The sequence below is a fragment of the Ceratina calcarata genome, unplaced genomic scaffold (assembly GCF_001652005.2).
Source record: "Ceratina calcarata isolate Rehan_Ccalc_2016 unplaced genomic scaffold, ASM165200v1 scaffold250.2, whole genome shotgun sequence".
NCBI lineage: Eukaryota > Metazoa > Arthropoda > Insecta > Hymenoptera > Apidae > Ceratina > Ceratina calcarata.
The window spans coordinates 1,498,021-1,514,990 of NW_017147019.1; the positions used below are offsets into that span (position 1 = coordinate 1,498,021).

The 16,970-nt window shown below is 42.1% G+C and overlaps 2 protein-coding genes across 16 annotated transcripts; one reads left to right on the forward strand and one right to left on the reverse strand.

Annotated features, from left to right (window-relative positions):
* Positions 1-91: 91 nt before the first annotated feature.
* LOC108623076 (ataxin-7-like protein 1) lies at positions 92-16,961 on the forward strand. Of its 11 annotated transcripts, none has more exons than XR_003388907.1 (7): positions 1,334-1,490; positions 1,594-1,698; positions 1,967-2,673; positions 4,102-4,152; positions 4,240-6,060; positions 12,189-12,409; positions 16,000-16,961. XR_003388907.1 is itself a non-coding variant. In XM_026811939.1 (6 exons), exons 1-6 carry the CDS (start codon positions 446-448, stop codon positions 4,966-4,968), a joined length of 1,734 nt encoding a protein of 577 aa, XP_026667740.1. In that variant the 5' UTR covers positions 92-445; the 3' UTR covers positions 4,969-12,086. The 11 variants fall into 11 exon arrangements, 3 of the variants coding, with proteins under 3 accessions (XP_026667740.1, XP_026667738.1, XP_026667739.1); XR_003388906.1 differs by lacking the exon at positions 16,000-16,961 and adding an exon at positions 15,696-15,777; XR_003388904.1 differs by lacking the exon at positions 16,000-16,961 and adding an exon at positions 13,494-13,768.
* LOC113464080 (uncharacterized) lies at positions 5,010-16,032 on the reverse strand. 5 transcript variants are annotated; one of them, XM_026811940.1, is made up of 3 exons: positions 15,753-16,032; positions 9,901-9,974; positions 5,010-5,097 (listed from the first exon to the last, which is right to left on the reverse strand). In XM_026811940.1, exons 1-3 carry the CDS (start codon positions 16,004-16,006, stop codon positions 5,051-5,053), a joined length of 375 nt encoding a protein of 124 aa, XP_026667741.1. In that variant the 5' UTR covers positions 16,007-16,032; the 3' UTR covers positions 5,010-5,050. The 5 variants fall into 5 exon arrangements, 3 of the variants coding, with proteins under 3 accessions (XP_026667741.1, XP_026667743.1, XP_026667742.1); XR_003388912.1 differs by lacking the exon at positions 5,010-5,097 and adding an exon at positions 13,767-13,957 and having other exon boundaries at positions 9,891-9,974; positions 15,753-15,833; XM_026811942.1 differs by lacking the exon at positions 9,901-9,974 and having other exon boundaries at positions 5,015-5,097.
* Positions 16,962-16,970: the final 9 nt, after the last annotated feature.

Sequence of the window (16,970 nt, forward strand, 5' to 3'; positions counted from 1 at the left end):
ACAGACTCGATCGTGGATCGCGCTGGCTGCGCATGAGTAGTTCACGTTGCACGGCCAGCGACGTCACAACGGTCCGTCCAATACAAGCGCGAGGATCTTACAATCAGTAATAACTCTAAGTGCGTGCGGTACGTCGACGCGTGGTGCTCGTATTCGGGCGTACGAACGCGAGAGAAGTGGTTATATACATAAACTCGGTTCGTGAAAGATGTTACCCGACAGGAATATATCAGCCGAGATATCAGTACGTTAGACTCATTTATCGTTCGAAACTAAAAACCCCTCAAATGCATCGGTTATTCGTTAAGAAAAAGTCAGACCGTAGACGACCCGCCGTAACTAACAGTCCACGCGGCGGCCCGGCCCGAAAACACTTTCGCCTCGCTATATACACGAGGACGAGAAATCGCATCGTGTTTCATTCACAACGCAAGCGCCACTGGCAATGTCGGGAAGTGACAGCCCAACATTCTTTCACGGCCAGCCCTGGTCGAACTGGATCGAAAGAATCGGACGAGACAAGCCGCTGAGTAAGTGCGATGAATCAAATCGAAATGTTCGTTTGCCGTCGCCGCTACGGGACCACGGCAACGACGAGCGTCTTAGCTCCTGTAACCTAACCTCAACAACGGTGCTCCTTTGTCCGTCGACTTGACGCACAGGGGCATCATTAGGGCCCGGATCGCCACGCATTTATTTTAAGTACCCTGTCCGTCGACAATCGTCCGGCGTGCGATCACGATTCGCGTTTCACGCAGATCGCGTTTGTTTTATCGTCTCTTTTCACTGGCAAATTATGTAATTCCCAACTAAAACGGCAGAATTAAATACAGACCGTCGAATGCATTAGCTTTTACAGGGTATAATATATTGGCATGGATCGGAGAATTTTAATAAAACGCGAGACGAACAAACGAGCCACTAGCACTGTTTCGATAGCCCCCCTTTAAATAATATCTACTCTTGTACTTTTATATTTCAACTCGGTCTTTCTTACAACTATTTTTTGTTCAAGGAATTATGCATGTATAAAATGTAAACAAAATAAATGTTGTTTACCTAGAAATTTGTGTTTTTTATTTCACTGTTCTGCTTATCTTTGTGATAGAAATTAATAAGCTAGTGTCTTAATAATTGTAAGGCTAACATTGTTTTATAATTCACTGTATCTTTTCTTTAAAATCATATTTATAACTTTAATGTAGTAAATGTGATCACTATCATACTTTAGTATAAGCTTGATCATGATATTCTTCAGCTTCTCTTTTTAAAAAATTAATTTTTAGATATCTGTTAGTATATTAGTATATTTTTAAATACACAGTACTAAACATAAACTGCAATGTGCCTTAGAATAATTTTTGTAGTTGTAATACTCTCTAGTTTCTGTGATCTAGTTTGTATGTTTCATAAAAGGATTTGCTCTATTTCAGGCGATGAAGAATCAGAAGCTCAGCTTTCCAGCTCAGTCACACGGCTTGCATCAGAAGGTAAATAGCAGCTTGTAAATTACAAAACAAAAATATTTTGGTTGAACTAAATCTTTTACAAGAAACCTCATGCTAAGATTCTAATAGATGATTTTCGTTCCAGATATTGATTTATATGGATTTTGTCCTGAAAGAGATACATTTTACACAGTGGTATGCGAGACCTGCCATGCAATAGTCAAACCACAAGCTCTCATTCAGCATATGGGTATGTCAATTCATCATGATAATTTTATTGTTTGTGTTTATTTAATCTAGTCAATAATTTTCAAGATTTGATTTCAATTATATATATATGAAAAGAGCTGCATTGAATACTCTATTTTTTCATACTATATTCACATAATTTAATTACTACTTTCACATTAAAGGACTGACCGAAGTAAAGTCAATACACGTAGCTCCTCATTCGGGTCGATTGCCGACCATGCAAACATCGTCTATTCTATACAAGCAGTGTACATATTTTGCCACAGAAAGTCGCCATCCCTCTGGTACGGTCAACTTTCCACCTCCTTCCACTCCGGTGGTAAAACCTCCGCTGAAGACGCCTTATTGCAAAGTTTCGAAACTCAAAAAGACGCAGCCGTCGCCGCAGATATCTACCAGTGGAAACAGTAGTAAGATAAATCACACGAATGTGAAACGAAGCAACGAGCAGCCGAGTATCTCAACAAGTTTATCATCTACGCCCGTACCGATTTCTTCGTCACCACGATCGCCTCTGGAGTCATTATCGTCGTCGACTTCGAACTCTGGCTCGACGGTCGCCTCCAGCCCCGTGAAAAGCCCCGGAACCGGTCAGCCGCGTCGGAAGAGGCTCAAGACCGACCGGTCTTTGCTCAAGGATCGAGAGTACGATCCGGACAAGCATTGTGGCGTCTGGAACGACGAGACCGGCAAGCCGTGCACCAGGTCGCTCACGTGCAAAGCTCACACGGTTTCGTTGCGACGGACAGTCGTCGGGCGGAGCAAAACCTTCGACAAGCTCCTCGCGGAGCACCGCGCCTCGAAGGAGGTCCCGAGCCGGCCGAAAGTGATCATGACTGGAACATTAACAGTGTCATCCGCGCCCTCGATCTTGAACCCGCTGACGCCTACAACGCCTGTCTTGACGATCGAAACCGAAGCGCCCAGTTCACCACCCGTTCTATCGCTGCCAGACACGTATCCACTGCCAAAGGTAAAGAGTCATGGTATCGATTAATTATTTCTACTTCCTTTTCTATTATTCTATTTCCTCTTCTTGACATGTTCTCAATCAGAGCCTACTGCGTGATCACCCTTCGTGGTGTGAATCCTGTTGCTTCGTTGTTCTGTTACCGGTATTGATTTTTATATGTATATCACAAAAGTTTAGCTTCTTCATGTAGCTTTTTTTCACGGATATGATTTCAAATTATTTCTTTTTACGACTAGCGATTCTACGTAATCTATCAGCTGATCGTGTATGTGTATCAATTAAAAGGGCCTAGATGACTAAGGGGGTCAAATGTGCCCTTGAGCCGAACGAAGCGCCGTTTGCGCCATTCGATAATTTATCAAAAACGAAACATTCACTTCAATTTTTAGCCCTATATCTCAACCAAGGGGGTAGTAATCGGGAAAATTCGAAAAATCAAATTTTTGCTGTTTTTCCTTAACGCCTTGCGAAAAATCTGAGAAAATTCTGACATGTTCGTAGTGTAGCTGGACATGTCTGAGAATCTTTCGGCGTTTCATTCGACTCACGGACACGTTTAGTCCCCTTATCCAGTTAGGCCCTTTATATGTATATTTATCTCGTGGCTTTCTATTTGTTTGGTTGGAGGAGGAACATATAATTATCGAATCTTAACTTGCAGCGTTGAAAGCAAATACATTTTCTGCTAGTGGTTACTGTGGGTATTTCTATTGTGTGCCATTAGTGCTCGTCACGCAATCGTTGTCGTATTTAGTTCTCCTCTGGAATTTCATGGTTTTGTGCTGTTTAAGAATTTTGGACTATAGTACAAATCTCAATTAGAAAATGTCTTCTTTTTTTTATTATGTGTACTGTAATTTTGCCTGTGTACAATTATTTACACGTCATGGCGATGTAAATATCTTAGGTGTCTCTCTATTGAATCCTGAAATACGAGTCCGTCGAAATAACTCATTTCTGTCTTCACCGTGTTCAGATTTATTACAAAATCTCTAAATTTCAATTTGGTTGCATTTTATTTGAACATCAGTTAAGGTCCTTTGGAATATAATTCCGTAGCGTCTTTAAGAAATGTACGAACTTTCCTGGGGCCGTGATCACCGATTCATTGCATTGTTCGTTTACTGATAGTCTCAGTTGAAATAGAGAACAGGTGGTTGTCGATCAAAATTCAGTCTTGCAATCGAGTTCGCAAAGGTGTCAGACATCAGGTATCAGTCGATACCCAAAGATTGCTCGCTTTCGTAGATCTCTTAAGACGCATTAAGACGGAACACAGCGTGGCTTGAAAAGAGAGAAAAAAGAAAGTTTAAAAAGAATCGCTGACGAACATGGATCGATCGACGAGCCAGGCGAGTCAGCCGCGACGAAGTAGTCTCGCAAAGCAGGGTGTCGGTTGATACCTGTTTTCTGTTTTTGTTATTACAGGCTGTTGATTTGCTTTATCGGTGTCTGGCCCCGCATGGCTCCACTAAACCTGTAAGGCATGGTTTCTTTTGGGCACTTAAACGCCTCGTACGGGTCCTACGATTCTTATTGCGAGTCGCCAACGCTTCTCTTTTTTAGACCAAACTCGAAGAAGACTTCGCCAACGAGGAGCTGAGGAGCCTGGAGTCGTCGCTAGTGAACTCGACCGGTACTTCGCAGTCGAGCTCTATGATGGCCCCGATACCCGTGGTGTTGCCATCGTTGTCACCGTTGCCGGCGAACAACGACGAGTCCTCGTCGTCGATCGCCACCTTGATACCGAGCACGGCATCCCCGGCTATACCGGTGCCAGCCACACTGCCAGCCACATGTACGCAGCCGTCGTTGGTCACGACCGTCCTCGAGGCCGAGACGCCGATCGACATCGACCCGGAAGCGGCGATGACCATCTATTCTCCGGTCTACAAGGACAAGTCGAAGTTGGTCCTGCAGCTACCGCGTTCGAACAACATCGCCCACTCACCTATATCTTCAATGCCAAGTCTGATATTCGAACCGATCGAGCAATTCGAACAACTGGAACAACTGGAGCAACAACACGTGACGCAGATAAACGGGAAGAGACTGAACCACGCGACGGCCCGTTCGAGTCCCATTGCCCAACGGCAATCGAAGAGGACCAAGCATCGAGAGTACCATCAGCAGGACCTGTCCACGGCTATACAGGTCGAGGCAACCACGACCTCGTCGCCTTACCCTCATTTCGGGGACATATCTTGGTCGAACTGTCATCCGGAGCCACTGGCGGTCAGTCGGTGGCTTCGTATTTCGTCCAGCCGTAAGCAGTACAACTTTAATATTCACTGACATAAAACCCCACCCACTCCAGGCTGAGGACCGTGCGCCATAGGCGTTTGTCTACCTCCTCTTTTTTTCGAGATCCTTTTTTTCACGATCGCCCTCGTCGCCGTCGCCGATGTGGTCTAGGTCTGAAGCCTGTCGAGAAGGGGACAAAGTTTTGATGTGAACTCGATGCGATAAGCATGCGCACACCGGAAATTATAAGCGCGGACACTGTAATTCATCACGTGAAATCGGAACGATAATGACATCATTTGCATGCTTCTTCTGTCTGTCGAAACGAAAATCTCGAGCAGAAACTACGGCAACGAGCCATTTTTGTTTTGCTTTTTTCGTGTATCGTCTGACGTCTCTTTTGCCGGACGACCGTTTCGTTCGTAACAACCACCGATCAAAGGTTCATGGGCTAATCGCATTATTGCATCGCTCACATAGAAGGAACGAACGAGGTTTCGCTGAGGAAAGAAGATATTCTTAACTTCGTTTCCAGTTTGCAAAATTTTTTACTGTCGAGTCGATGTAAAAAAGAACGCGAATCTCACCGGCAAACATTCCTCGAAGATTAACATTGTCCCGTGTACCGAAAGAAACGGTGTATCGAAGAATGAGTGTGGATCATCGAGTGATGCGACAATAGCAACGTTTAGCCTCCTTTTCACGTATTATATTGGTAGTAGATAAGTTCTTGTTCAGCATCGACTGAAGTATCTATTACTTCTTTTTCCACGAAACTGAATTTTTTACTGAAGATGGTTAGAAATCTCTCTTGACGCAGGTCAACAATGGGTTCAAATTCATTGCGTATTATCGTGACGCTTAATCGTTTAAAAACAAAACGTAATGCACGTGCAGAGAAAAAGTGCAAGTAAGAAAGGAGAAACAAACAAATACGTATTGAGATGGTTCAGAGTTCACGATTGCATGTAGTGATTCGAAGTTTTCCGCGATGAGGGAAGCGACGGTAGTGATAAATGGAATGAAGCAAACATCGAATTTTAGCCGATTAGTTTCGTGTATGCTTGCGTGCGTGTAGAAGAAAAGAGTGAAAGAGTGAAGGTGAAAATATCTTCGTTGTACAGAACGTTTCGGTAGGAAGAGGTAGGTAAAGGATAGAAGTGACAAGTAGTGATGATTTCTATTTTCTTGTTTTATTGATTCTTTCCAAGATGCTGTTAAGTGACACGTGCGTGAGACATCAGCCAAAATTACTTCTTTTTCTTTGTAGAATAACCGAGGAATCGCTGAGACTCCTTTTGTAAATACATTTAGTGAGAATGTAAAAAAGTAGTTTGGTCGATCATCGGGTAACAGTCTTCGCACGCAGGACCTTCGACTTATTTTCCAGTTAAACTCGGTCCGCGTACGGAGTGTCTCATCTTGTATATACACACAGGAATATATATCATAGCATACATATACATATATTTTTTTTATCGATCACGATCTCTTCAATGTTTTTACGTATATACATAAATACATACGTACATATACATGTAATATTATTCGCGACCTCAACCGCTGTCGTTTAGTTTTATGACTTCTTATTCATGTTATTTAGAGTTGATGTTTTGTTTCGTGATTTAAATTTGGAAGCGGATTCGACGAGTCGTTTCGAAAGTCGAGTTTAGCAAACCGTACATATTGTCCTGATTTACAATAGGTATCGTTCGCTGCTCACCGTTCACCCACCTATTCGAGACGACTTATTTTTGTAACTGTGTCGTTTCTAATTTCCGTGATGTGCTACGCGTCGATTTCTTGAATGTGGCGCAACAAGTGGCATGTAGTGTATACATATATTTACGGATTTTTTTTATTATAGATTGTGATATTTAACTAATGAACGATTAGTCAAGATTATTCTATATAATACGCGTATAGTGAGAGAGGGCGAGTGATAGGCGCTCAAGGTAGGGAGAAAATGGGGAAAAAAAGGAAAACGAACAGGAGATTGATTATTGAGATTAATCGGTCCTTCGACGTGGAGAAACGGAACGTTAGAATCAGAATTAAAATTGTTTACGTTTAGTTTGACTGCAATTATCGCCCCTCGTGTAGGGGAAGTTCTGCTCTGTGTATCGTGTTTGTAGCGTTTTTAGATGACATTTCTATTTCGTCGTTTTCCCGTTTTATGTTCGCGCGTATGCAGCGACTCGATAACTATTTTCTGGACGTAACAAGAGATGAAAATAAGAACAAATAGATAGATAGATAGGTAACAAAAAAGAAACAAGGAAAGTGGGAGTAGGAGGAAAATCAGCGTCGTAAGGAACGACGTGGATGTAACGTTATTTGAAGCCGACGAAGGGACGTTGATTTTTCGTTACCGCGCAGTATAAATAATAACGCTACCGACGTTATTATTACAAACGAATGTTATATTATTTGAAGAAGACGAAAACGCGTCGCGTCGGTCCGCGCTTGTTCCTCACCGCCGCGAAACCTCGCTAGACACGGCGATCGATCGATGTACGCTTTCTGCATATAAGACGCATTATTAATTCTCTTTATATATCATTTCACCTTACGATCTTACGTTTGAATTAATTAAGCATTCGTTGACGATCACAGTAGCGAGAGATTCTCGTAAAAGATGAGTCCTCGAGCATCGATCGAACGTCGTAATGAAACGGGGGGAAAAAGTAGTAGTAGCAATAAATTGTTCGATAGCAAATGATTAGAAGTAACGGGGTGACGAACGGACCGACGCGATTTTTCCGTGTTTCCAATCGTCTGTTTACTGATCTTCTCGGCTACCTGAAATCGTGATAACTTGTACATAAATCGCGTAAGCAATTACCCACAGTACCTATGGTATGAGATCTACATATATAGGTATATATTATATATATACATATATGATTATATATATATATATATATACATATATTACGAAAATCTATTGAAAAGTTGAAGGGGAGAGACATAGTGAAATCGCAAGCGTTTATCCGAATGCTATTTAACCCGCTGCGCTCGTTTTCCGAGCGTATCTTAACTAAACGCCGTGTATTAGAGAGAGGATGAAACTTACAATAGGCCGTATGATTTAAACCGACACATGTATTTACGTATAGCGTGTGAATATTTCCTGTACATAACAAGTGCCCCGTGCATGCTTGCGCCACACGAAATGCTGCATGCATGCGCGAAACCGTGTACGATCTTTTTTAGAGTACCACATTAATACTACTACAACTACTACTAGTACTGCAACTACTACTACTACTACTATTACTATTATTACCACCTACGTACCACACGTTAGTGTTCATCGATCGATGTTATTTCGCGCGAGCTCCGAAGTAACGATGCTCGAGTATCCCGCAGCTGTATATACCGACTCGAGCGACAACAATAATAATAATTATCACACTATCAGTAAACGAAAACGTTATATGCCGAACGAAATAGAGAAAAGAAACGGAAGGAAGAAGAAAAACGCTATTCCTCCAATAGTTGATTAATAGACGAACGACTGAAATAATTTCGTGAGAAGAGATACGAAACATTTTTTTAAACGGATTTAAACTTGCAGAGCAATAATACATATTCCACGACTAAGCAAGCGAGTGCACAGCAATAATACTAATTTCTGTAATTACTGTAATGTTAAGAACACGTTCAAACAGAACGGTTTTTCAGTACGAAAACGCGGATAAAAGAAGTTTTTGTTCATTCGGTTTAAAATCCAAAGTCAAAATCAGTAAAGGAATATTGTTTTTCGTTTTCTATAATCTTTATATCTTCCGTTTGCTCTGGTTATCGCCTGTGTATTTCTATTATTTCTGTTTTCCTTCGACGGTACATGGAGAGAATACGACCGTCCGATGTTTAATCGATGATTCTTTTTCGTTCCGGTTTTTTTTTTTAGGTGGATCCCGTCCGAATAACCCGGAACGCGCGTTAGTATTTTCGTTCCGCCCGTTAAATTAACAAAATCCCGCGTGAAACTGCTGTGCAGCAGACATTTCGTGGCTCGCATAAGACTGAGTACGCTTGAGACGAGGAAGGAAACGAATTGTACGTCTGCGGCGTGTCTGAAGTCGACCAACTCGCCGTTCGTAGAGAAAGATTGTTTCTTTTGTAATTAACGATTTCGTTGCGGAGATCGCGGTTTTGTTTGTGTTTGAATGTTGGAGAGCAACCGGGAGAGTGAGAGTAAGAGAATGAGAAAGACGGATCGATTTTAGCCGTCGTGCACGAATTGCCACTCTTTCGGTCCAGAATCGTGCGTCGGAAGCGGCAGAAGTACGATTTCGCGTTTCCACATAGCCCCCCTTCCCTTCCCTCCCCCCTCGTTGTTTCGCGTACACAACGGCGACGCTGTAATTTCACACGGAAAGAAAGAAGTAATGATGAAAACTAGTAATACTGCTCTGACTTCGTTCATGACGCAAGAAGATATGACGAGATACTTTTTGTGGCATTTAATTTAAATATACGTTTTATATTTATTTGTAAGTTGATTTTGTTCATTCAGTCCGTCTCTCACCTTCCAACCATATTCGTCTATTTTCCACGTATGTATTCACTAAGTCATTTTCGTGGGTAACGTTAGTAAAAAATTCGCATGTGCTTTTCTATTCACCACATATCATTTACATAATTGTTAGTTGGAAAATCGATTGAATTTTACACGAATTTATTATGAATATATTTATTAATATCTTTCATTGTTATAAGCTTTGTGTTAGATTTATATCGTAACACATGCTGATTGTATTTGTAATCTGCTGTCGTAAGTGTCTTTCGAACTAGAATACACGCGGTCACGCATAGGCACGCGTGAGAATCGATGGATTAGAGTCAGCTGATTAAATTGGTTTTTCCAGGCGGTAGGGTTTCACTGGCAACGGACCCGCGAGTTATTTTGAAAGCGATTACCCTTTCGGGAGAAGAAAGGATCCGTTAAAATATAAAATTAGAGAGTATACTTAAAATAGTGTGTCGGTCGCCTTTTGAAGTCAGACAGTACACACGTTCCTTGGCGCTTCCTCCTCGCGCGAACGTATCTGCTTGGGAGAGAGAAGAAAAGATGTGTTACATTTAAAAGTTTAACGGCTAACTGATAAGCGCAGAGCTCGTCATTTACCATTTCCGTGCAGCGACTGACTTTGTACAATACGTGTAAGAAATCTGCATTGATAGGATACGCCGCGTTCGCAGTTAGGGGTTTCCTTGCGAAAGTCATTTCCCAGTTCGCTTTTCTTATAATGTCACAAATCAGATTCTTTATTTTATTCGTAGGTATATTCATTTTTTATTGTTTCCCGACAGATTTTAAGATTCTAAAATTCTAAAATATTCATAAAAGATAAGGAAAGTAGATTAGGAAATGGCTTTCACTCTACCTTGTGCGAAAGGCATCTTTGGTCCTGCCCTTAATGAGAAGTAGAATATTGTCCTATTTAATACTTAACGTATTTAGTGGGTCTTAGTGCCATCGCTTAATACCACGAATTCGGAATCAAAGGTGCCGTTCGTACACTCTCCCGCGATATTTACCTAATAATAATATTTTTTTATGCACAAACTGGCCGATACCAGGGGAAAAGGAAAAGACAGTATAACAGTATAACGCTTCGAGTATAGATCATACGTATACATAATAAATTGATAGTTTTCGTCGATCAAGAAATGTGAAACATACGTACGTACATAGGTACATACTACCATTACTATCTACCTTGTTTATAGTCTTCTTCACCTCAACGATTTAATCGCGTCAACTAAAGAGTGAACATTGTCGCGTTTAATCGTTCAATCTATTACTTATCGAGTGAATTCCTATTAAATAAGAAACGAAAGATTCTGACGATCCAGGTAAACATTATTTCACGATTATCGATTCAGACTTTCGATCAGATCCGACACTCGGTGTCCCTTTGAGCGTTTACTTTTATACAATTAAATTACTCTTGTTCCATAAGAGCATCTTTCCATTTATGATAGTATATTTCTAGGAAAGTATAGCTAAGTGGCCGGCGTTGTGAATATTTGTAAAAAATGAACGGGGGATGTTAAAATGGCACACGCTCGTGATCACGTTTCTCTCAGGTATTTAGCGTGTCTGTAATCTGTATAATAAATAATTCAGAGACCTTCTCCTTCCGCAAGGTAGTATACGATGTAAACCAAGATCCGATCTCGTGTTTCTCTTAGAAGCTTCCTCCGTAATCGTAATTTTCATCGTGTTTGAGAATTCAGAAAAATCCATTAAACGTACTTGTAGACAAAAAAAAAGAGAAGTCATTGCACGAACGTGCTTGTCGTGCATTGAACGATCGTGAGAATATAGACTGGAGAGAAAATATTCATACAGTATTGCAAATTTGTTTTTACATTTTTTTAATCAGTTAAATGAGAAAGTCTGATACAGGAGGAGTTATTAATTAACATTATCGATCTCCTGCACGTCAATAAATATATCTCTAACTATGCAGAAATTTTTAAACATTCTCAGAAACTGTTCCCAAGGAACAATTTTATCGTTCAGTTTTACATCTCATCTCTAACCGTACGAGTGAGGCGTTCGCGATCAACCGGTAAAAGTAGACTAAGAGAAAACTCTGAAGTAAAACGCGAAACCATAAAAGTAACATTGAACTCTCATGCATCCTGTTATGGAAACTATACTTCATTTTTAATGTCGGTAGAAGAGTATGTAAGCAACGTACGCGTGTCGCTTTTTGAGAAAGAACGTGACAAGCGTATCATTGTGTTTTATTCAAAAGCGAAGCTACGACGAAACAGTATTAGGAGAAGAGGTAGGTGAAGTTTTGACCCGATGATCGGGCGAACGGTCACCGCGATGATTTTCACAAATTACAAGCGTAACGAGCGACCGGTGTATTTCGCATCGTACCTCGAATGCTGACTAAGCTGATTGTCTTAATTTATTTTAAGATTACGCGTGATAATTCAGAAAAATACGAAACGAAGGAATTGAGAAGATGGATGTTGGTTTTATTAAGGAAAGAAAGGAGACAATGTCGATGCGAGAAAGTGGACGCGTGTATGACGTGGAGAGTTTCGGAGTGCGATCAGCAGAGGCAGTATTGTTACACCGTTGATCGTTATATGTGCATAAAAAGCTTCAGAAATAAAAGAAATCTGAATCCCAATGCGACGTGTTTCCCTATTGACAAAATAAAACTATAAAATAATTTCATACGACTTATATTACATGTTTCTTAATTTCTACGATTTTACGTATTATTGAATAGATTAGCGAGAGTTATCTTCCTCGTCGATTCTCGGATACGTTTCCATTCCTGAATGTCGAACGTCGCGTCGCTTTCAGGACAGAATTTTGCAGAGCACGAACGAGTTTCACGTGTGACGTGAAAAGAGACGCCGCACTCTCGGATATCCTCGGGGACGAAGAACTGGTCCACCCACTGGGAATTCCAGATTTTTCCATCGGACACGGGGAGGAGCATGGGAAGTAAGCGTGGTTTCGATCGATTCGCGTCGATCTCGATCGGGAACGATCCTTATCAAGAATCGCACGACGTGTAGTACAAGCCGTGTACAAGCCTCTGCTCGATTTACACTTAATGAACATGCAGCGAAAAAGAAATCAGCAGTAGAATTAAGGACGTACAAGTGAAAAGTACTAATTATTTTCACTTTTTTTTTTTAACTTTAATTGCAACGAGGCGATGAGAATTATTTGAACATGTCGAATCGGCCTTGACCCTCGCAATAACATTTTAAATTGCTTGTTTTTAAGTCACGTCTTTTATTCTCGCCCCATATTCAAAGCCCGTGTTCGTATTCGAAACTCGTATACCTGAACAAATTGTTTTCCTCCCTCGACACAATCACCGCTATCGTAAACAGCGCACGTACAACAATAAATTCGAACGCGCACGCAAATACGACGATGTTTATGAGTAACGCGTTTCATCCGAGAGGGGAGATGTTAGAAGCCGAGGTAAAGGGAAAAAGCTGTCCGACATTATTCACTGTTTATTTCCCTACGGCTTAATCCCTTCATTAAACGGCGACCACTCGACAACCGATTCGTATCTCATTACCAACGTTCCCGGCTATTAGTCATTCCGAAGATCCTAAGACGTAATTATAATCTTCCGCCATTTATTTCTCCCGGAGCATCTACACAGCAGGTTCTTTGAGATTACATTCTTTCATAGTGATATATGTATGTATCATAAGCAATTTCCTATCTGTTCTATACATCTACAAGTTTATGGACTTGTTTCTCAAGTTTCACTTCCAAATCATACATAATCTTTTCGCCTCTCTTAATGAAGTAACAAGTGAAATCACGATTTTTCAAATTAAATAGAATTTCTCATGTGTTAGAAAATTTTATTCGCGACCAAAGAGTCTGCAAAAATCAAACTCCGTTTGACTGCGAAGCTGGACGTAGATGAGATTAGGCAGGACGAAGCAGACCGTTTGACTCGCCGCTCCGCGGGTCTCGATTTGGTCGAGGAACGCGTCAGGCGGATGAAATCGCGCGACATGCTTAATTCACTGCTGCTCGTCTGTTCTACCATTAGCGCAGCTGGGAGCCTGGGAGTAGCTGGTAACAAAAGCGCGAACGCTTTAACGAACCACGAAGAGAAGGTAGCGCTGTGCTGTCTGCTCTTTCGGCGAGGTAAAATTAGAGGTGGGCCGCCGCGGCAATTATTAAAATAGAAGAGAGTGACCGGGAGTGAGTCACCCGCGAGGTGGAAATGCGCGAAATCTATTTGTCGACCAGGCCAGCTGGACCCGATCGAGGATTCGCGCGATTCCCGGGTCATTGCCATCTCCCGCTGTTATTTACTTACTTCACCAGCGTAAAAGCTGCTCCCCGTCGCGTTTAACTGTTGACTTTGGCCGTGGACTCATATGGGAACAAATCATAGTAAAGACGCCGCGTGTAACCAGTTATCAGTTTCATCTGATTCCAAACGCAACGCGCGCGACGTGACTGGAATTTACGGACGTTCATTGGAGCATCGCGTCGCGCCGCTTCGAGCTGTTGGTAAGACGTTACGTTACGGTTAGTGGCTCGTTAACCCCTTGACTGGTGGGGTGTGAGTCGCGCGAGACGCAAATAGGATTTTCACGGGAAGGAAGCGTCAGGTCGATCTTACTCTGATTTTAGGAAAGTTGATCCCCGACCGCAAACAACAGTCAGTAAACATATTTTAGTAATAATTACCCTTTCAGGATATGTGAAAGCTATTCTTGTAACATTCGGTATTAACAAAAAATGACTTCAGTCCCTTCGTAGTTCAGGTATGTACGACCAAATAGGATTTTTATTGGTGAGGGAGCATCAGGTCTTCTTCTGAGTTTAGGAAAGTTGATCCTCAACCGCGAACAACAGTCAGTAAGTATATTTTAGTAATAACTACCCTTTCAGGATATCTGAAAACTAATTAACAGAGGGTAACTTCAGTCCCTTCGTAGTTCAGGTATATACGAGAAACTAGGATTTTTACAGGTGAGGGAGCATCAGGTCGATCTTTTTCTGATTTTAGGAAACTTGATCCCCAACCGCAAACAAAACCAGTAAATATATTTTATCTCTTCAGAATATCTGAAAGCTTTTCTTATAGCATTCGGTATTAACAAAAAATTACTTCAGTCCCTTCGTAGTTTAAGTACGACCAAACAGGATTTTTATGAGTAGGAAGCATCAGGTGGATCTTATTCTGATTTTAGGAAAGTCGATCCCCAACCACAAACAAGAAATATAAAAAATATATATTTCAATATCTTTTCAGGACGTTTGAAAGCCATATGACTATTCTTGTAACATTCTGTATTAACAGAGAACAACCCCAGTCTCTTTGTAGCTGAAGTATGTACGCGGCGCGAGTAATCAGACACCGTGCTTCAAAAGAACAATGCCGTGTCGTCTTAACCCTACCGGTCGAGGCTAAGGTTACTTTTCAAGCATACTATTCCATCGAAAAAAAAGATGATTCTCTTGCGACGAAGACGTAAGACGTGATCCGCGACAGTGCTCGTTTCTGAAGCAAAGCTTTAAGTTTATCGGTCGGATCTTCTTCTACCTGGGACGAAAGTACCATTGCTGACTAATCCGCGTCTGGACCAGGCGGGCTGGTTTTAGGACCTGAACTGAACGGTCTTATTCAGGGTCGAAGATTTGCGAACTGAATAGCCTGTTTCTTCGAAGTAGAACCGCGTGACGTCATTCGCTTCTTCCCTGTCACGTTCTTCCTGCTTTCGGCGGTCGGTCGTTGAAAGAAAACGAGATCCACGGCCTGCCGCGATTATGTGACTCACGATTTCGACAAAACCCCGTTTTACACAGTGGATCGACTCGCACCGAGCGGAAAATAATTTTCACTTTCCTCGATCCACTCTTGCGTACAATTACATCACTCTCTCGACGCTTCCTTTCCCGATTCACGTTTACCTACGCCAACACACGGCTCGCGGTAATGATCGTAAAACGATCTGCGTGAAAGCTCGCCGACTATTCCTCGACTCCGCGATCTCGTATCTCGTTCGCGGTTACGTAAGATCAGATGAAAACTCATTAACGTGTTAATTGAACGGTAATTGTGCAACTTTCCTTCTAATCTTTCCATTACGATAATATTTTATCAAGATATATTTACATCCATCGTAATATATACGATGGATATTTTGTTCGTCTATAATTGTTCATTGAATATTCAAAACGGCGCGTCTGTTTTCCGTGTCACAAGGAGTCGAGCAAAAAATTCTTTATTCCGCAGGATAATCGAGCATCTGGTAACCGAGGCAAAAGTTGCGAATGCGTCCCTGACCCTTACCTGATCGACTTCTTTTCACCCGGTGGGGCGTGGGGCCCACGGGGCCTCGCTTCGTCCCGTCCCACCTTCCGGAGGTACCTTTCGAACGGAGCAACCTGCCTGGCGTTCCTCTGATCTCCCTCAGCATCCACCGAATCCTCCGTCCTTTTCTCGTTCGCCTCTTTCTCTATTTCGAACACGCGCTGCCTATCTCTGTCCCGTCGCCGCTCGCAGCTATAAGCACGTTTCTTTTGCCTTGGTACCGCAGCAAGCATGGAAGGGGCCAGAGGCCGAAGGAGAAGGAGAAGAACCAGTCGTGAACCAGAACCGTCGGTCCTCAGAATCTCCCAGTCACCTCTTCGAGTCTGTGCGGGGACCAGCGCGTGGATTCGTTCCGATCGCGCGGTTTGCGATATCCATCTGAACGTCTCCCCCGTACTGTAACGACGATCGAGGAAAGAGGGTGCACCGAGGATGGCGCAGGAGACGCCGGCCGAAGACGCGGAGGATTGACAGGTTGGTGAGCCGATTTCGAGTTGCTACGAACGAGCGTTAGCGAAAAACCGGTCTGCAACAGCCACCCCGTTCGTGACATTGCTCCGAAATAAGTACTACCGGCACCGAACCGGTACCTCGTTCAATTGGTTCTATTAGTAGACACGAATGTACACGTTATTAATAATTTTAATCGAACTGTTTGCGATTTTATAATCCTGGTTATAACACGATATTTCTTAATCGAGTCGCTCTACGTTTATTTATTTCGTAATAACTTGATATAACGAGATTCGTTAAAATCGAACTTCATTAAAATTCTTTCGTACACTATTGTTCGTTTTATAATAAAAATTCTGAATGGGAGACTCATTAGCGATCGATCTTCCCAATGTGAGATCGTGGCATTGCCGGGCTAATTATGATTTGAACGGGTGGTCGCGTTGGTGGTATCGGAAATTCTGTCTCGAAATGCGTAGGAGATCCTCGATGTAAATGCTCTTCGAAGGACAATAACGGCTGAAACGCGTGGGCCATATTAAATTATTCGTAGCGAAACTCCGCGGAGACTCGATAAATCTCGTGTCAGAGTTAATGCGACATTAAATGATGGACTCTACCGAGAGTTCGGGAGCCAATCAGTCTGTCTAACCAGTCTGTATGAAGGAAAATAATTAAAGGTTCAATCATATAATCAAATGTTTAAGGAGACAATTGAATATTTACATTATTAAATGTTTGGGA

Excerpts from the sequence above, each read along its gene's own strand:
- LOC108623076 (XM_026811937.1), top strand. The coding sequence starts at position 1,343 with ATGTGCCTTAGAATAATTTTTGTAGTTGTAATACTCTCTAGTTTCTGT. Across the intron at positions 1,699-1,966 it reads AGCTCTCATTCAGCATATGG|AAAGTCGCCATCCCTCTGGT; the intron begins GTATGTCAATTC and ends ATTTTGCCACAG. Across the intron at positions 4,153-4,239 it reads CGCATGGCTCCACTAAACCT|ACCAAACTCGAAGAAGACTT; the intron begins GTAAGGCATGGT and ends TCTCTTTTTTAG.
- LOC113464080 (XM_026811940.1), bottom strand. The coding sequence starts at position 16,006 with ATGCTTGCTGCGGTACCAAGGCAAAAGAAACGTGCTTATAGCTGCGAG. Across the intron at positions 9,975-15,752 it reads GGTGAAAAGAAGTCGATCAG|ATACGTTCGCGCGAGGAGGA; the intron begins GTAAGGGTCAGG and ends TCTCCCAAGCAG. Across the intron at positions 5,098-9,900 it reads AAGGCGACCGACACACTATT|GCTTCAGACCTAGACCACAT; the intron begins TTAAGTATACTC and ends CCTTCTCGACAG.